At 35.9% G+C, this 21,675-nt stretch overlaps 1 protein-coding gene across 7 annotated transcripts in view; it reads right to left on the bottom strand.

The window, feature by feature from the left end:
• Nucleotides 1-21,675, bottom strand: part of ANKS1B (ankyrin repeat and sterile alpha motif domain containing 1B) — a 441,694-nt gene that overhangs the window by 139,822 nt on the left and 280,197 nt on the right. For all 7 annotated transcript variants that reach the window (XM_037390597.1, XM_037390600.1, XM_037390599.1 and 4 more), the window contains exon 17: nucleotides 18,808-18,960. In XM_037390597.1, coding sequence (XP_037246494.1) covers nucleotides 18,808-18,960 — 153 coding nt within the window. The remainder of the gene's footprint in view (nucleotides 1-18,807; nucleotides 18,961-21,675) is intronic.

Raw genomic sequence — 21,675 nt, 5'->3', positions numbered from 1 at the left:
AGCTAAGAATATGCAAGCTGCATATTCGAGTTGCATATCTCAGGCCAGCTGAGAGAAAGAGTAGTTGGTATCTGTGAAACAGAGAAATTGCAAAGGGAAAAGGTGATAAATATAAGCTGATTTTAATAAAAATGTGAGTGGCTGCACTGGGCCATAGCAGAGCTCTAGAGCAGAGATGTGATTAAATTAATATCCTACCTTAAGCAACAGCCTATACAAAAAAAGTTCCCATGACTGCACAGTTGTTCATTTTCTGTTGTGACACACCACCTTAGATGATAACCATGTTTTACATGCCATAAACTTACTCATTTATAATTCTACTAGATTGATGATGCCTTATATAAAAAAACCCACCCTAATTACAAGTCCATTGTGATTACAGTTCAAGTTCACAAGTTCAGTAAGTTAATTTCGAAGGCTAAAGTAAAACATCGCTCTAGCAGTTTAACTGATAAATACTAACTACCAAAGGAATTACACAATATTAAAGTCATATTAAAGTCTCTTACCTTGGTCTTATTTGACCAAGGGTTTTTTATCCTCCATCAAGAACTATGTTATTAATACCACCATTCAGAATATAACTAAATGTTTGTATTCTGACATAATCAGAATAGTTAGGAAAACAAAAGAAGAAAAAATGCAAAAAAAAAAGAACATAGAATTGCTGCGCACTAACATTCTCGATCCTTGCTAGAAGAGCACCAGAACCACCTAGTGGAATTTTCATTTATTACAATGACTCTAAAATGCCATCTTGTAAGCCGTATAGCAATATATACTGTTTTACAGGAAAGTTAATATGTGGTATCGCCACTGAATCACGGCAGTTAGGGCTGGGGGGACTCCTGCTAGGTTTCTGACTTGTCCTCCTGTCATGCAGGGATATTACTCTATTGTACACTGTTTTTCATCTGCTTTAAATGAATCAAAGGATGATGTTTACACTGCTTATGCTGATAGACATTTTTCTATCTTTTCATATGTCACAATTTTTTCCCTTTAATTCATTTAAAAGTGTCTTTTTAATGTAATCTTGGTTTTTTTAACATTTGAATACATTACTCTGACACCCTTCTGTTTTTGCACTTCAAACCTATAAAGTTCCGTCATGTTCCTCCAGTACTCCATAGCCGTATTGGTAACATTATTCAATCCTTTTATTGGTATCTTCTAAATTGGCTTTCTCAACTGTCTGGTGAGCTTTTTGTTTTTTCTTCTCTCAGTTCCTACAAGCACATCTTAGTATCCTTCTTGTGATATGTCCAAAACTGTACAAAAATGATGCACAGAAATATCAAGGACAATTTGAAATATGTTTTGACAACATGTCTTTTTATAACTGTAGAATCATATTCAAACTTTTTTGTATTCCAAACTAATCTCAACAATATGGGCAGGAGTTGGTGATTCTGCATGTATGGCTCCTCTGTTTTCCGTGAGTAGGAAAGCATTGTCAAATTTCATTCCTTCTTTGCCATATACATACACATTTTCTAAGAAAACACTAGAAAAATGTAAGAGCTTTCTAGGTTTCAAATGTAAAGCAGATATATTAGTTGAACCTGGGAGATATAAAGAGCTATATTTTCATCATGTTCTTGGTTTAACTGCCAAAGAGAGAATTAATTTTTATTATCTTGCAATGAAGTTTACAAAATATCATCTTACATGAAACTTATCCTTAGGAAATGCACACAGGTTCAAATCTGTAGGCATAGCTGTAAAGAGCACAGCTGTTAGAAAATCAGGGTTGGTGCTATTTGGATGGGACTTACTGTGCCTGAATAAGAAACACAAGCCCTGGATAGAACAAAGGAATTTAAAAAGAGCACCTGAAAATCTGTTTCATATGGGATTATTCTAGACTTTTTTACAAAAATCTCAGAAAAAAATAATTTATTTACTTTGGCTGTGTTTTCAATATATAGCTAAGAGTGTGGGTTTAAAAGGATATGGTAAAAGTTGTTCTGTTTTGTGATACAAATGCCACAGAAGTCATGGTACAAATGCCACAGAAGTAAATGAAGGATATAGTTGCAGGACTGAAAAAAATCCAGATGTATGATACATGATGTTCATAAGGAGTAGGTAGTATTTAGCAGTCTGGTACATCGAGTGGTTGGTAATGATAAAATGTGTTGGTATATGATGGTGTGCTACAATAAATTTCTCCGAGTATACCAAGACTTTCCAGTATGTTTCCACAACTGAGAAACAGATTTCTAAGCATAAAAAGTTTAATCTCAGAAGTTTCAATACTGGGACTGTTCTTTTCCCCTGACTATAGCTTATTATTTTTCCTGGGTATCACATTTTTAGTCAATAATTTCTATTGCGTTTTCTCATGTATGAAGCCATGTCCAGATTTAGAGTGATATTCATCTTACGGAATATAAAATATCCACAATAGACCTCAGTACTCACATAAGGCTCCTTTTAATTTAGCAGAAAGAAATAAGCACCTTTAAGGCATGACTCATTTGGTGCAATTTAAGCATTTACTTCAGGACGACATGAATCATATCAAAGAAATGACTGCATATCTTCAATGATTATAGCAAAAAACTAAGCATGTATCTCCTATGACTATGTCTGAGTCATAAATATGAACTTCACTGATAAAACCAGCAACAGAAATTTTATCCCTTCCTAGGTCCATCTTTCACTAAAGTAGAATATGACCTAGCATGTTCAATACAGGTCAAAGAAAACACTAATGACTTTTTTCAAATTCTAAAATTTCAAGTGATCATCTAGCTATAGGAAATATATTTTCAAGATTATACATTTGTATACTTTAATTTTTAAATGTGACTTTTTTTTATAATTTGAATTTAAAATTTTGAAAAATTTATTTCAAAATTTTCTTTTCAGAACTGTGATACTGTTACGAAAAACAGTGTCTGTTTCTTAAGCCAATTTGTTTTAGCGTAAAGAACATAATCTGAGAAGTTTCCAGTATATCCATGATTGAGTACTGTAACACCAATCATTGCAAGGAACTTAAAAATTAACACATATATATGAAAAGCATAGGCTCTTCCAAAAATGCACTACACTACTACACTTCCATCCACTTAATGAGTGGAATATGTAAAATGACTAATTAATCTAATGCATAGGTGAAAGACACAGTTATGAATTTTGCCCAACATGGCTCTTTTTTTGGCATAATTTAGTAAAGATGCTCTTCAAAACCCTTTTCAGAAACTTTAAGCATTTTGGGAATGGTTGGTTAGATGATGCACTCTAAAATACTGAAAAATATAACTGAAGTTCCTTCTGTTTGTTCATGGGAAGAGAGAAACTGATTGGGTCAAACCACTGTGAGAATATAATTGCTCTTGCGTTTTTTTTTTTTTTGCTTGTGCTGTAGTACCATACGAAGGCTGGCAAAGGAAAAGTCTTAAATAATAAAAGCCAGAGGAGGAATGACACAAGCAAGTTAAACATAACACATGAAGCAGATTGGATATGTATATATTAAATCATATCAACCTATTAAATAATTGTGTAATGCTTCTTTTTTTATATTACTATGTATACAGCTTTATGTATGTAAACACTTCACTGCACCTTATGGCAACAGTCACTTCAGTCCACACATTTAAAACATCCTCAAGAGCCTCATGACAAACAATGGACTGAATAAGCATGCTGGGTTACTAAAATACAAGTAAATAAAGTAAGTTTTATGAGGAGATACAGAACTCCTCCAGAACTTTACAGGCACACATGCACACATGCACACCGACATACGTACTGCCAAACCAAGTTCTCAGCTGCTTGCAAGACTGCTTTGGTGAAAGCACCAAAGGTACAAAGCCTCCAGATACGCCCCAGAATGCACATTGCGCTGACCAGTGTTTGTTCTTTATGGACCATGACAACTTACTTTCAGTACGTTAGCTAAACAGGATTAGGAACTCAGGTGGGAAACTCACAGTGAGAGCAAACAGAGCTCTGAAGCATTTTCATGAAAACTGCCCTTGAGATAGAAAGGATGAAACAGAAGAAATGAACAATAAGAATTGATTCCACATAGTATTTTCCAAAGCCAAGTGTCAGCTAGCTTCTGAGAAAAATAAAGCATACTACATTCTTATTATTATTTTACTAGTTGCACGTAAAAACTGACTATAGGTATTATCAGTAATACTAATCTCTTTTACAATTCATTTAAATGATTTGTTAGACAGAGATATCTCCTTTACTGCATCATCCTACACTCACTCTGACAGATAATTGGGAAAGGTATTAATTTTTTTTTTAAAAATTGCTACTTTCAAGACAAAGATTGAATCCAAGTACAAGACTTCAGATACTCAGAATTATGTCCGTTTTGATTCTGATGGCACATTTTTGCAGTATTAGTAAACACACTTCTGACTCTCTTACTCATTTAAACTTACCTTGACATTTCCCCATCAGATTTATATTCCAGACCCTCTGAGTACATTTACTGTCTTGATAATTGCTACATGCACAGTTATACAAAGTAAGTGAATTCCAGGACCAAATAAAATTCTTCACTTCCCTATTAATGGGTCTGTACTAAATTATAAGCAATATCTTCTTTGATTCTGAGAAGAAAAATACAGTAGCTCATTGTATACTTACACAGAAAAAAAACCTGTATGAGAACAAAACCATGGAATGCTAAAATGCCATTGCTTGTGGAAATATAAACAATTGTCAGCAATAAACACAAAATCTCATCCATTTTGCTTAACGGTGTCTCCTGCAAAACAGTGAAGGGGTTTTATCCTTGACACATTGGAATAATCTGTATTAAACCCCCGGGGAAATGCAGAGAAGATAGCAGCCAGTTTGCTTCTTTTCCTTATCTGAATTCCAGAGACCATTAGAAATCTTATGGTGAAAAGCTGAAGTACATTATACCAAAATCCCCAGGAAAATGTTTTGCCCTGAACCTTAGCTTAAATGAAACATCTTCAAAGAATCTTTTTTAAACTCTTTCTCACATCAAGGTATTCTTGACACAAATCTTCTTACCTGAAATACTATCCAGTGTTTTATTTCTTTTATAATATATATGTGGTCATCTTTCGTATTTTCTGTAAATTATAATTTTGATATCCTGTAATTGTTTATTAATAACAGTAGTCAAAATACTGAGATAAACTATAATTTTAGATCATATTTTAGAGAGTGTTATAGGAGGTCTCTATCACTCCATAAAGATGACTCCCTGCCACTAAGAGCCAGCAAGTTCATTTCAAGACTAAAGGAAAACATAGAAAACCCAATTGTGAAAATACTTTTGAATATTTGCAACTCTTTCTATAGCTATGTAGTAATTTCTTTACATTTTAGACAGACATAAAGGACTTAATATTTTTCTGGTTTATATGTTACTTATATGTTCTGTGTACGTTACTTCATTATGTCTTGCTAAATCCATTAGCATCTAATGGCAGTTTTTTTCCCACTCTTGCCATCTCATCCTTACATATTACTCCCTCATTTACTTCTAACTCTCTTCAGTTCTCAGTGCCTGTTTTCCATGCTTCAGTTCTAGTGAATTTCCAAAGCCAACAACTCCATATGCTTAGAGGCATATTAAACTGCTGTAATATTTTTTTTCTCACACATTAAGTCACATAATATGCTTCTGCTTCCCAGGGAGCCACAAATTAACAACAAAAAAAAATTGTTCACAGATCAGACTAGATAATCCAAGATAATTAATTTTTTTTTGGTGAATGTCACATACTGGTGCTACTGTATACTTTGCTATTGAAACCAGGTAAGAAGAATTATTTCTGCTTGCAAATTGCTGCTCAGCTTCTAAAGTGTAGATCTATCACTACTCTTTAAAAATGTAAATTTATGAACTAGCCCAGTGTTTTGCCATCCATCCTCCTCAGCTATGGCTTTGATGTTTATCTATTGCTTACATAAATCTTACATAAATCTAACTCATAAGACAGAAAGCACAAACTACCTTGTGTTTGGTTATGTTCACTGAAAACACAGTAGAACCATATTGCATGTGGGAACACAAATGCTTTAAAATACTTAGCTCTGCATAATTGTTCTTTTGCTTTATGTGTGCATGTGAGTGCATATGTATTTCTTTGTGGCTTACTGGAGATGTAAAGTGTTTTAAAGGAAGACCTTATGACTGTGTTTTCCATCTCCAAGCAGATCATGCACGTGGAAGAGGGGATGATGAGAAAACTTTTAATGATAGAGACTGCCAGACAGTCATTAGCTCCTCTGCAACTACACATTATTATGATTATTGATTTTCTTGCTTTAAATGGTAGCATGGAGCCTAGAGCCTGAGAAAATGACGATGGCCAGGAGCTTGGGCTGACTCCTCTAGAATGATAAAAATTGCTATTTGGAAAACTGATGTATGTCCTTTCCTGATTAGTATGTTCATGTAACCTGACTCTGGCTCAGACAGGTTCTGGTCAGGCTTTCAGTACTTGAACAAAAGTATAAGTAAGGTCTAACTATATTTTTTCAGTAGCTTCTGTCATAAGTGCATCTGAATCAGATGCTTGATTCATCAATGAAAAAACACAGATAAAACACTGTAATAGTTTTTGAAACTGACTTTCTGTTTTGAACTCCATAAATCTAGAAAGATCTCTCATTTTCTGTTAACAGAGTAACAGGTTTGCGACAGCTATATTGCAATTCATCATCTGAATACCATTTTGAACATCATTGCACATAAAAACCTCTTTAACTGCATTTTCTCAAATTATTTTTCAAATTACATACAACATACTACTTTTGGATGAATACCGCGTTTTTAAGATCTCTACATGATATGAAGAACAGTCTTTAAAATAAGTAATGAATAAGAAAAAGTACAAACTGAGGTAGGAATATAAATCAGGAGTTAAATGTAGATAACCTTGCAATGACTTGATCATTATGAAAGGGATCACAAATATCTGTCAAGAACTGTTTCAGCGGTGTAAACACTGGGGCCGCCAATATGTTATTTACATCTGTAGAAAATTGGTAACTGGAGATAATGTTATATAATTTTGAAATAACACAGACTGGATATGAAAGGTTGTTCGGCACCACTAGCTATTAGAATTTTGAATTGCCCTTTATGAAAAGTGACTGAAACCTTATTCCTTTGAAAGTTAAAAATGAAGGACAAAATCCTTGAAGACGACTTGAAGGACTCAACCTCTATTAGCTGTAGGCTGCAACAGAACCTTTTATAACTGTTTACTTCCCCTCATTTTCATTGTGTGCAAAAATTCTGACCTTACTTCTATTAATAATCTCATTATGCCTTTTTTCACTCTTTTTTGACATCCAGGACTGCATCTGTACAATACAAATGCAGCAAATGTCCAAGCTAGCTCTGAACAATGTGAGAAAGAAGAATCAAGCAGAAGACCTGTGATAATGCTGCTGTCCTATTTCTGGCACACTAATCACTCTGATAGGTCTATATAGCACAGCACTGCACTTGCTTTTACACCTGAGAATGTTACAAAATCTGATGTACAGGGAAGATGTTTCTGATCTTCAACAACCTTATAGCTAAAATGACTGCCATTCAGTCCTCTATACCTTTAACTACTAAACCCGGCCGCGAACAGAAGAGAAATTATGCTAGTCAAGAACTGATACACTCTTGGGGATTTTTATTGGAAATACCAACTCCTTACAATGTCCTATAAAGCAACGAGTACACAGACGTAAAAAAAAATAAGATTTAAAACATTTTAAAGAGGAATGATTTCTGCCTTGCACACTGTTGAACGGGAGAGTGAGTTGAAAAACACAGTATTCTTTTAAAAGAATCAAAATAGTACTGCAGTCCTTGATAACATTATGTAATAAATTCTGCAGCTTTATTTCTTCACAAACAGAGGATACTTCTTTATGATTTTTATCACTGCAAATTTCTTCAAAGTATTGCTTTACAACATTAACATCACTGTGTTCCTCTTTGTTCTTATCTACCATGAACTTCAGGTATTTTTCACTGACCTTCAATTGACATAATCTGTTTTAAAAAGCCATAAAATAGAACTATGTGAGGTAGGTTTTGGGGGCAGCAAATGCAGGCATTCAAAACAAGCAATTTATTTCAGCAAAACTAGCACAAATACTGTCTAGAAAAGAAAAATTAAATCATAATGAAATTATTTTAGAGGAACTACTTTTTACTATAATCTACAATTATTACTGTAATGAAGGATGCTATCCTAAGACTGCACGTTTGGGACTCCACATTCAAAATAGGATGTACATAAAATTTTTAAATTAATCTCAGATTAAAGGATCTGTAAAGGGACATTATTTTAAAACAGAAATCCAATTTTCTTGCTGGCTCACCAGCACTGAAAATGTTAAGCTGGTAGAATACAACTCTTTGTCTAGGGCTTTTCTAAGCTACTGAAGGCAGAACAAGTTGTTGCCTAGGACAACAAAATATTTAGTGACTATTTATTTCACCTGTTTTTGCAGAGAACTTGTGGGCTGGGAGGAGAGGTTATTTCCTAGCTTTTTTAAAGGAAATAAAAGTCTTGCATTGGGCTGCTTCTGCTGTACTCCCTGGAAAGGAGAACACATTCTGAAACTTGAAATATGAACCTTCTTATAGATTACTAAGATTTTAGACAGAAAATCAGATGATAAGGCAATTTATTTGCTGCATGAATGGAGAGTGGTTTTGTTAGGATACTTCAGAGACAGTACCCTCCCCAGCACTAGGCAGAATAGGCTGCTTTATAATGCAAGATAATTTTTTTATTAAATCAATCATTTGTGCTACCTAGTGTGTTATAGGACAAGAAAATGATCCTGCAGGTGGAACACAATAGGTGCTAAAACTGCTCAGCTTTGATTATTGGTGCTAAAAATTTCTGCCAATCACTACCTGATTATAATTTGTTTTGAAGAGAGAGCGTGGGGCAGAAGGAAAGAAAAAAGAGAAAAAGAAAGGGAAAAAGGCTCTGTTTTTAAGAATTCTAACATAAGAGCAAAGATTTACTTCAGAAAAGAGGTAAAAGTGATAAATAATACCATTTTGATATTACTAAAATCCTTACATTTAAAAATAAAGGAAGGAAATGGGAAACTGACAAAAATCGGCAAATTTCAATGGCTAGATTTACTCATCAAACACGGTTATTTTACTATCACTTTTTCATCAGAAAACACTCTTTTTTTATTATTTCCATAACAGAAGGAAATATAAATACATAATTAGGGAAATTATTTCAAAGTACTTATATAATGTCTTCTATTTAAATAAACTCTAGTGCAAAATGACACCAGATGGATTACAAAAGGATCATTATGCTACCAAAAAATACATGCTTTGAGAATGTTCACAGTGCAAATGTTTTCTCTTTCTTTCTTTACCATGTTGTATTGTAAACTGAATACAGTACTGTATTTTAACTAAAAGAAATGTTTTTCCTCCCACTTCTCCTTAGTCTGAGCACTGTCACGATCCAAGGTGGGAGTGGTAAGAGGCAGAGTGGATGGTTTGAAGAAGTCGCCATGGTTTATGGTGTGTCCTGATCTTTTTTAAGTAACAGTATAGAGGAAAGAGGATGATGCATTTAAAAAGTATTTTCCATTACCATAAGGAAAAGATGGAACTTTGCACATCAAATCACTCAAAGGCTATGTGATTACCACCTATGCAAAATGTTACAGACGGAAACTGTACCTAAAAGTTAAACATGTTATAAAGTTACAATACTAGCACATGTATTTGTTGAGGAATGAGAATTCTAGAAACAGCCACTGCAATATGACAACATAACAGTTTCTAAATGATCAGTTACATCCACATTCTTTTAGGAGCTGACTGATGGAGCTGCTACCAGTATTTAAAACATAAAGAATCTGACTGAAAAAAGAATAATTTTCAAATGCAAGATCCAATGGAACAAATTTACTGTATGATTGCAACAGGTAAAAATTTAATTCTTGCAAATGAAACAAAGATGTGCATTATTGAAACCCTTTTGAGACCTTTGTGGGTGCCCTGGATGAAATCTATGCAACTATTGTGAAAGGAAAAAATTTGCTATTTGCATATCACATAACTTTTCCTGTACATGCAATGAACCTACTGATCCCATTTCAAAGGGAAATAGAGTCATTTAGAGAGTTATCCTTTGTATTTACAACTGTAGCAGCTGACACATTAATGTAATTTGCAGCATCGTTCTAATGTAGAAGCAACTGAGCAAATCCATATACGTCTTACCTCATGAAGAAATAATGCATCGTGATGAAAGCTATTCAGTTCCAGACCCATCTTCAGAGTATTTGATTTGAAATACAGAAACTTATAAGATCCTGTTGTCAAAAAATGTTTAATATTTGGTCCTATTATTTATATTAATTAGGGTAGTTTTGTAAACAGAAGAGCCAAAGAATTTGATATTGAAAGTTTCTTTCATATTTCCTCACACCAGTCAAGGTTGTGCAATAAGCATTTCAAAACGTGTAGTTATGTAACACCACCCCCCCCCATACAGTAGTACACAAGATTTACTTAAATGTCTTAATGTATCTTATATATAGACTACTACTTTACTAATGAGGGAGAAGACCCAAAGTTCAGTCTGCCTGGCAGAGAATTTTAAAAATTCCCATAAAAAATTCAAAGGCTAGAAATATCTGTTCCTCAGTACAACCGGCACATTTGTTTTTGCAGGATATCAGAAACATTCTCAAGCATTTTATGTTACCTAGAAACTGTGAAATACAAGGCTTCTAGTTTTGCACAAGTACATCAACACGGTTGTCTCTACAGAAGTGGCATTTGCATTAGAAATGTGATAATCCATCACTTAGCTTGGTGAATTCTTTATGTTCAATTATACACATTTATATATAAATACATACATACACACATGTGCATGGCTGTTTTAAAAGTATTTGTTCACATAATTAACTTCAAGTACTTTCTTAATCAAGTACACTAGTAATATGCTCCTGAATGTTTGGAAAGAGCGAACAAAGAAGGTCATACAGAGATTTTTCTAAACTCAACAACTATAGAAGTTATTTTTACCACTACCCAATAACTTGAGATCCCACAGCTGATTGCTAATGCAGACTCATGGTCTTGAAAGTTCTTCTGATTATCAGAATTGTTGGAGCCATTTAGAAAGCAACTACCGGCAGAGCTATGGGCATTTTTATCAGTCAGCAGTATCTCTGGGAGATTAGAAAGGATGGTGGCTCCAAGCACTCTTAATTCTTTTCAGTGATCTGAAAGCTAGCTTAGGCTCTGAGGTAGAGAGGAAAAGGAACAGGAACTGCAGGTTTGCAGTTGCAATGTCTGAAAATATGTTACTGAGATGTAATGTTTCATTCCTCTTCAAAAACCACATCTGCAAAGTGGCACACTTTAAAAATTAAGAAGTAACAAGAGAAGAAGAGTTGCAGAGTAATTTGTCAAACAGAATCTGAAGGACAGCCCTCCTAAGAAAAAGACATCTTTTCATGCTATGGAGCATGGGAAATTAAGCTGTCAAGTGAGCACTGTACAAAATATATCCATTTGGTATGTATTACCCAGTCAAGCTGTGAGGTTGCTGTCTGCTTTGCTGGAGCAGATGGAAAGGCTGGTAAGGTAGACACTAACCTGGTCAAGGAATCTGAATGTAGTATGTGGTCCATTTTGATGTTCTTTAAGCAGAGACTGTAAGTTGTACTGACATCGTAGGTGCATTAGCTGGCTAAGGACTCATGAGAGTTTTCAGAACTAATACAGTGGTTTCTATTAGAGCTATAGGCTCAAACTAAGTATGTATAAAGTAACTCTGACTTTGAAATTAGACACGGCTGGCATTCTGCATGTTGGAGCTGTACAGAGAAGGACTAGAAAGATACAGAACAAGGATTTCTGGAAGTATGATATGGCTAAATGGACTAAGGCTCTTCAGTTTGCAAATGAGATGGCTAAAAGGAGAAATGATAGAAGCGTGTATAATGAACTACAGCACAAAAGAGATAGAGAAGGAATTCAAGGATGAACTTCCTGAATTGCTAGCAATGATGTGTAATTTTCCCCCTAAAACCTTCTTCTTATCTGATGACCTGAGCATGACATAATTGATGCCAATTTTTGAAGAATTTCATGGAAGATTCATGAAAATATTGGCCTCTCAGCCTTTCCCAGGCAAATCAGTAGGAATTTAATAATGCATGCTAGTAGTGGACACATGGATAAATATAACCAGGAAGAGTTAAAGTGACTGCATGTAAAGGCACCTCACACCTCAAAAGACTATTGGTGTTCTCTGAAACACTCAAAAAATATGTAGAGAAGGTTGACGATCTGCTTGTTTGCCTGGATTTCTGAAGTCTTTTGATGAATCCACTCTTAAAGGCCTTTTAAGACACACACCCCCCCCCCCCCCCCCAAGTCATGGTATTAAGCCATAAGAAAGGGTTCTTTCATGGATAAATAGCTGGTTAAACCAGGAAACTGTAGCTCTCAGAGTGGAAGAAGGTTTCCAGTGAGTTCCTGAAGTGATCTGTGAATGGACCTCTGCTGTTCAGTATATTTATAAATTCTGTAGGAAAGAAGACTAGCATTAAGATCACAAAACTCAATGACGATAATAAATCATTTGAGGTAAAAAAAGACAAGGACCACTTGGGAAGAACTGGCCCAATTCAAGAAGCCCCTAAGCCAAAAAATATTAATGATAAGAAAAATGCTACGCAGATAACTCACAATATGCTTGTCCTATCCATGTAGCCTTCCCTGGCCATCTATTTAGGGTCATTTTTATAGACATCACAGTGGGCTGTGTAGAGCCTCTGATCTGTTTCAGCGTGGCCATTTTCATGCTTTTTCACTCCTGCAGTACAAAATCTAGTAGACTGCAGTGAATCATGTAGCAGCTTTAAATAAAATTAAACAATCACTTTTTCACACAGTAAATAATAAATTGTGGAACTTGTCAGTGATGTTGTAGAGAGTCCAAAGTGTTTATTCATAAACTAATGGAAGGCAGTCCATTGGTAGCTATTTTATCTTTCTAGTATCTTTGATGTGATCCTGAACAGCAATCATTATATCCTAAAGTGAACCAGGAATGCAATTTGTGAGAAAGTATCAAAAACACTTCCCCAAAACCTGAAAATCTGGACAGTAATTGAGTTCAAGAAAACATTTGGTAAACGTTAATTTCACAGAAGACAAAGACTGAATCATCCATGTGAAAGATGGATGTACAGAAACAAAAGCTCACAATGCAGGATAAACTAATTGAGAAGAAACGTAAACCAGGCCACTTACATGTAACCCTTCTCCCAGGACTTTGGCTATCTGTGATTCAAGGCCTTGTTTCAGTACAGCACAGCTGTGCAACCATTCTCAGTTTTCTTCTGAGAAAATTGCTAGGGCATGAGAAGGAACTGTGAGAGAGTGCACAGGGTGGAAGCATGCGAGGTAAGAAAGGTAAAGTTGGAGACGTAAGATTGTTGGGACAGGGGAAACTGGCACCTCAAGGATTCAAGCATAACAGCACTCACATGAAAAGGTATAAAATCCCAAGGAAAAAAAGGGAAATCAGAAGACAGCAACTCAGCAACATCATAGATCAGCCTGTTCCAGGGAGCAACAGAGGCGAGCCCCCCCCTACCTGAGTGATGACTATTTGCCCATTAGACTTAGTGACTCATTTGGTGGGGGTTGATTTAATGCCTAGTTCATTAGTCCTACAATGTATTGTGTGTGTTAGACGATAAATAACTAGCTTTGTGCTTTTAAGCTGTTTATATCTTGCCTGAAGAATCTTTTTGGTGAAAGTTCCCTGAACAGAGTGACTCCCCGAGGGGGAGGGTTACATAAGTAATACAGTATAACAGACAAGAATAATATGATTAGTCATGTAGAAGAACATTTATACTTTAAAGCACAGGTGCACACTTTGGATGAATTAGGGGATTTCAGAACATAGTGGACTTTTTTTTCAGCAGATTATATCTATTTCAGAAAAGTTCCATGTAGCTACAGAGTCATATAAATGATATCTGAATTTGGGTACAGAATCTGATCTCTCTAATGAGCCAAGAAACCTGGGAGACAAAACCAGAAGCATTGGGAAAGCCAATCCTGGGAGAAGGCATTCTGAATACTTACAATCCCAGCATAAGGAAATAAGAAGAAATCTTCCCAGGAAGCTCAAACATGAGAAAATAATGAAGCAAATGGATCTGGGAAAATTCTTGATCTAAATGATAAATGAATTAGTAAAACAGAATCTAAATTTCAAAGCTGGCTTGTTAAAAAAGGACTGAGAATGCTGGTGGAAGCTTGCAAGAAACACGAATAACTTTTTAAAATGACTCTTCCAATTCAAATGCTTTAAGTAACTGCTGCTTGTTTGTACTTAAAGAAACACGCACACTATATACGTATACCTAAAGTCTGAAAGAAACTAGTACTTAAGATAGAGCAGACATTACCTTGCTAGAGTAATTCGCAACAAATTGCAGGAAAATGTGTATTAAATTTGTTTCTTAATGCCAATAAGGTAGCTGAAGAACCAGAGAAGCTGAGGGAAGTTGGCCTTTACTACTGGTGTCCTAGACCTTCTCCCCCTCTCATATTCTCCTCGCAGTTTCTTTTAAATGTGCTTGCCTAGATGGTAACTTCCAAGGATGTTTAAAAAGTGTTGGAAATAGAGTAAGAACAGGTTTTTTTAGGTAGATAAGAAGATTAAAAGCTCTGCTCATTCCAGTGTCCTATGGGAGTAAGAGGTAACTCACAAAGGTTAACTGTAATCATGGAACCATAGAATCATAGAATCACAGAATCATTTAGGTTGTAAAAGACCTTTACGGTCATTGAGTCCAACTATACACACCTAAGGCTGCCAAGTTTGCCCCTAAACCATGTCTCTCAGTGCCACATCTACACATCTTTTAAACACCTCCAGGGATGGTGACTCAACCACTTCCCCACGCAGCCTGTTCCAGTGCTTGATAACCTTTTCAGTGAAGAAATTTTTTCCTAATATCCCATCTAAACCTCCCCTGGTGTAACTTGAGGCCATTTTCTCTCATCTTAGCACTTGCTACTTGGGAAAAGAGACTGACACCCACCTGGCTACAACCTCCTTTCAGGTAGTTGTCAAGAGTGATAATGTCTCCCCCCAGCCTCCTTTTCTCCAGACTAAACAACCCCAGTTCCTTCAACCACTCCTGAAAGGATTTGTTCTCTGGACCCTTCACCAGCTTCATTGCCTTCTTTGGACACGCTCCAGCACCTCAGTGTCCTTCTTGAGTGAGGGGCCCAAAACTGAACACTGGATTCAAGATGCGGCCTTACTAGGGCCAAGTACAGGGGGACGATTACTTCCCTCGTCCTGCTGGCCACACTGCTTCTGATACAAGCCATGATGCTGTTGGCCTTCTTGGCCACCTGGGCACACTGCTGGCTCATGTTCAGGCAGCTGCTGACCAACACCCCCAGGTCCCTTCCCACCAGGCAGCTTTCCAGCCATGCTCCCCTAAGCAGGTAGTGCTGCATGGCATTGTTATGACCCAAGTGCAGGACCCAGCACTTAGCCTTGTTGAATGTCACACAACTGGCTTTGGCCCATCGACCCAGCCTGTCCAGAGCCTTTCTACCTTCAAGCAGATCAACACTCGCACTAAAGCTAATCTCAGCACCTCTGTGTGCCAGTAAGGAGAGACAAAGTCCCCTCGGAAGCAATCCAGATAATTAACCATAATTTAACCATTCGGAATCACCCTCTGGCTGATCCTTTCTTTAACCATACTTTACAGTTTATAAAGGGAATTTAGGGAGGCTAGCTTCATTCAGCTGCAGGGAGACTTTCAGAATGTGCTTTCTTTTTTCTGTCTTTCAAAAAATGATCAGTTTGCTTTAATAATTTAATTGAATAGATTAGTAGAAGAAAAGTATCCTGGTCAGCATCACACATGGAAGTTCAGAGTCATGTGACAAGTAATACAGAGTCATGTGACAAGTAATACTCAAAGTATATTAAGACACATTATGATAAAGGATGACCTTGTTACTAGTTTAGATCTAGGAGAAAAAATCTAAAACTTCATGAAATTCATCAACAGGCATGTAGGTTAATGATCACAAAAAGTGTAGAAAGAAAATAGTAAAGAATTTTCATTTTTTAAGATGTAAAGAAGGACTTGTGAAAAATTAAATGACCCCTTCTCTCCTCTGTCCTTTCAGCTATGCTAGTTTACCTAACAGAAGATATTATCTCTATTTTCAAATCTGTTTCTAACCCTTCAGAAGCCATGGATGATTACCCAATGGCTTAACAGAAGAAGCACCAAATATGAACTAAGGGATTTCTTGCACCAAAACAGGAATGGCTTTTATGTCAAATTCAGTGGCTGCACCTGTTTAAAATGATGGCTAAAATGACAAAAGTTACCATATCTGTAGCCTTTTATACATTTTTATTGTGTATTTGGCATAAGTGCAAACGAAACTTCTTGCTCCATCTATAACTTAAACACCAAGAGCCTCCATACCAAGGGTACTCTGAATTCTTCCCAGGATGCTGAGTCTGTTTTTCTTCTTATTTTTCAAGTACCTGCATTCTGACCTACTCAAGATAGGAGTCCTATTCCAGAGTTAGTGGCTGTGACCTTTATGCATTCCTTTATGAAAAACTTTCTGTAGTAAGTTCTTGTTTGCCATCACCTGAATGGGAAATGAGACCTCTGAAATTGATTTCAGGCAGCAGGCTTGCTTGTCAGGGATAAGTATCTAGTTCTGCCAGAACTGCACAATATTTCAAACCAATTTCTTGTCCATTTCTGAAAGATTCCCCTCAACTGAAACAGCGAAATAACAGTAAATACTTTTCTAAGCTACATATTTTCTCAGTGAACATTATATCATTATAGTTAGCTACTACTGATTGGTGGGAATCAAATACCTACTGACTGCACTAAAATAGAAATTCTGAGAATGTAAAACTTTTTTATTTGCTATGCTCTTGAGCAATATAATCCAATATTATATCATGTGGGAGAAATATTTATCTCTATAGGTATCTGTATCTATACAAATACTTAAACAACTATTTAACAGCTTTTTTTTGCAACTCATGGCAAAAGGGAGTGTTTTCCCAAGAGGTGCAGGCCTTCAAAAAGAACATGATATTAAGCTTTAAAATTAGAGGAATATATACTGGTCTGGTTTATACTGATTTCACAGAAGTGTATTCTTAACTGCAGTGCAGGTACTTCCCTTTGGAATCAAACCACAAGCCTTTAATGAGGTTTTAATGATCCACTTGGGGGAGCTAAAGGGTAATTTGTTTCTGAATTGATTGTGGCAAAATGTTTGGGATGCAAAATTAAGTTACAAAAACAATATGAGTACAGTCTTCCAGTTTTTTCCTCATTGCTAGCTGTTAATCTATATTAGCTTCTGGAGCAAAGGGTCCCCAGTTATTAAAATTCCAGCCACTTACAGAAAAAAAAAATCTGTTATAAATAGTTTAGCAGCAGACACCCATAATAGCATCAATCATATCCTGATTTCAATTATACACCTACAACATACATTGAATACAACAGACATAACATGTAAGGGTTTGGTCTTTACTCTTCTACATTTTTGTGCTAGTCAACATTACAATTAATGTGACAGCAAGAAAAGAAATTCTAACATGCAATGGTTTTGTCTTCCAGGTAATATGAAATACCACCTTTTTTTTTCTTTTTCTTTTTCTTTTTGTTTTTTGTTTTTTTTTCCCCTTTCCTTTAAATGCTGGTATTGGGCTATACCTGCTTGCGCATCATGCACAAGTTACTGTGTTGAAACACAGCTTCACACTATCATTATGTTCTCAATTTCTCCAGCCTGGGACACACTGGAAACTGTTTCCCGGTATAAAGCTGTTATCAGATGCTTTATCTTATGCTTGATTGCTTATGGTTACTGGTAGCCCTTTGACTGTTCTGGGAGTTAGGTACTAATTAGAGGCAAAGATGCAGTATCTCCTATAATGTAAGGAAAAGCACAGCCTTTTGTCTGTGAAGAGCCAATAAAATATGATACTGGGCTTTTCTGCATGGAGAGATAGCCCTAAAGTTCAGATAAACTGACAACACAGTTGATTGCAAAAGCCACAGCAGATCCAAAGCTATAATCAACTCTCTTTTATAAAAGGAAACAACTCAGTTTCAGATGCATAACTTACATGAGAATTCCACTGGCAAAGTTGTACTGTCAATGTCTTCACTGTAACAGTGCAAATTTCATCTCATTCCAAATTACTCTGCAGTGCAGTCCACATTAAGTTTTTCATTGCCCATATGTGGGCATCTAATCTAACTGATACATGTAAATAAAGTTTCAAATAAAAGTGATTATTAAATAAAATATTTTCTTCCTTTAGCATAACTTATTAACTATATTTATGTCTTCTTTATGTTTAATTTAGCTAAAGCATGTGGAAAAGTGAACTGTAAGTATCTTTACAAGAAGTACTGTTGCTATGCACTTTAAAAGCAAAGATTTATGCTTTGTAGCCCTAAACTGCCAAAATACATTCTTAAATGTCATTCAGCATCCTGAAAGCAGACACAATCATGCTGATTGAATACTACAATGGCAAAGCAAATGGAAGCAAACGGTACAGTCAACCCAGGTATAAGCATTAAAGCTGTAATCAGTAACAGTACTTGATGACAGTATTTGTAGTGCAATTCGCTTTTGTTTTTTCTCTTTGATATGTAAGGACAAGTACTGTAACATATTTAGGAGGAACTACTGCTATAAATTGATCAACTTACATTAATTAATTCAATCTCCCAGATTTTTTTCACAAGGTCCATCGATGTATAGCCATTAATTAGAAAGGATTTGGTATAGTCACCCAGTTCAATGGAATCCAGCCATTCAGCTACAGATGTGGGGTTGTAGCCATCATGACCGATCTGCTTCATCTGAAAAACAAGAACATGTAAGAATTACTGATGATACTCATTAAATGTTTTCCAGAACAGCAGTTATGTGTATTATTTTCTTTGGGTCAGAGTGATCTTATTCTCTGATCAACATTCTTTTAATGATTAGTACATGAAGCAATTCTGTGAGCAAAAGCACTAATAAAACTTAAATTTTCAATGGATTCTTATAGATGTTTGCCTTTTAAACCAGAGTATATTAAGACTGTAGCTGGAGTTCAGTTCTTATGAGACATCAGAGAATCCATTAAGTGAGGGAAGGCAAAAGGGTGAAAGAGACATTATTAGTATCCCGACTGCACAAAAATGTCAGATTTGCACTAAGATTTCATAGAAGGAGAAAAAATTAGTCTGAGGAATGTATCTTCTGGTATCAGAATGCAAGTGAAACATATTGCCTTGGTTTTATTATTCCTAATTTACCTCTCCTACTAGGTTACCAGATATTTCATAATGGTTGAAGTTGCACTATATTTTTCCTTCCTCAGGGGATGTTTAAAAAAGTCTCTTTCCTCCACCTGGCCATATTTTTTATGGAACTCCTGGGAATTTAACATTTTAGATTGCTCTGTCTCAAAGTTTGCTTAAGATTGGACAATTGAACCAAATATTATTGGAATGGAATTGACAAAATGACATACACAGAAGCGTATTACTTGCATTTATATAGCAACATCAGCACAGAAAGCATAATAACAAAAATAAAAAACTAAGAAATACCACTGGCATCTTATTTTTCTGAATTTTGTTAAGCTACTAAGAAGTAAAGAGCTGCAGTTTGTCTTTCACATTTGCCTCTCAGTGCAGAGAGACACAAGTGAAGATTTTCAAGCTAGCCATTAAAGATAAAAATGTTTAAAGCCTCTGCCTGTACAGCCTGTTATGCGCTACTGTTTTTATGAATTTTAATTTGCAATAGTAGTAGAGGTAGAAAAAATTATAGCCTCAATTTGCAATAGTAGTATAAGCATATCATCTTTCTGAAGAAGTGTAACTATTGCTAAGTTGGTAATACACTGAACTGGTAAACTGTTAAGCTTTAGAGGTTTAGAAACCTTGTGTTTTGCATTGCATCTCCTGATGGTGCAAGGGAGACACCGTTCATGGTGAAAGCCGGCTTATGTACATTCCTGCTTTTTGAGAAACAAAGGAAGTGTGGCAGAAATGTCATGATTTGAGCTTGTTTGAAGTGACTGACAAAGTAATTTAAAAAGGAGAGAATTCTGATCTTAGTATCTTGCCTGAACCGATTTATTTATCAGAGTTTATTTGAAATACAATTTGAATTCAAAGCAGAGGAAAAAAAATATAGTCTGCATTTGAAAACTGCAGTAGTGTTCGTTGATCTGTCTGTTCAAATGCAGAAAGCCAGCATGTCATGATCTTGATCTTGGTTTCCTGCAGTATCGGAGAGAGAGATGCAGGCACACTGCATTGTGGATATGATAGTTTACTCTTTGCTCTTTTGCTGCAGATGTTGGATATAAAATCTTAATGGAAATATTTAGATGATATAGTGAAATCATTATCTTAAATCATAAAAGAGAGACAAGATAAATCACATAATTAACAATGGGAATCATCACCTTTCAGGTCAGTTCTGTAACAAAGGAGTCACTAGAAAGTGAGAGTTCAATTTGTTGTTGAACTTAACATTTTGAAATTTAGTTTCATCCTAATTTAGAATGAAATTCTTAAGATGTGAAAAGCATGGCAAATTCTTCTTTCATTGTCCTTCAGACTTACTTCAAATTTTAGACTGACACTAGTCTGTCCAGCAGACTGCAAAAACATTGTAGGACCCTCGGAGCACTGACTCCTGGGAAGCTTATTTCAAGAACTGATTCGAAATTAGGTATGTTTAAACAACAGGCATTTGAAAAGAAAGGATCCAATAAACTGAAGAACAAAAAAATGTAATACAGAGGAGACATGAAGAAGGTGTACAGATCCCACAGGGAACTCATGACTTATGAAAGATAGAAGGTATTTTTTGTTTCCTTTCCCTAACATAGAAAAGTGAAGCACCTTCAAAACAATTTTCAGCGTATCCAGAAGGGGCACATTATGCAAATAATTTCTTTTGTTTATTACTATTTGATCTTTCTGTTTAATAAATCCTGATTTTAACATGTTTGTTTGTTTTTTACCCTGCTGATTGAGAAAACTTGTGCAGTCTGGTCTGTAATTCTGGTAACCCATCAGCCTTTGTGAAAAGCAAACACAGCATGGGAAGTTTCTGAATTCTCAATTCCCACTGGAGATCTCTGTCAAAAGGGTTGTTAAAATAGATGTCACTCTACTACTGTGTGTTGCAAAGGGCGGCAGGCAAGCAAGCACAGGTGAACAATCCAGTAAGCAAGAGGCTCAGAAGAGATGAAACGTGAAAATTTCACTCTTTGGATTTGGTGCCAGTAGATAAAATTGTCATCAGGTCATTCAACAGCCTACATGAAATGCACAGGCCTGTTGCTGGGCAGCAGCAGGCTCTACAAGCATTTTCCCTTTCCCTGTCCCAGAGATCTGGCTCCCTGTGTTCAAGGCCACAACGGGGATCGTGAAGCTGCATAGCCTTGGACCAGACCTGTGTAAGAAAGAGCAGTGAAAAGCCTGGTTAAGGCCACCCCACCTTCCACCGGAGCTGCATGTAAACTCAGATCCAGGTCCCTGACACTTGCTCAAGCTATGCTGTAG

This window comes from Falco rusticolus, chromosome 5 (assembly GCF_015220075.1).
Source record: "Falco rusticolus isolate bFalRus1 chromosome 5, bFalRus1.pri, whole genome shotgun sequence".
Taxonomy (NCBI): domain Eukaryota; kingdom Metazoa; phylum Chordata; class Aves; order Falconiformes; family Falconidae; genus Falco; species Falco rusticolus.
The sequence above is the reverse complement of the archived record's forward strand: the minus strand, read 5'-3'. Positions and strand labels throughout refer to the sequence as shown.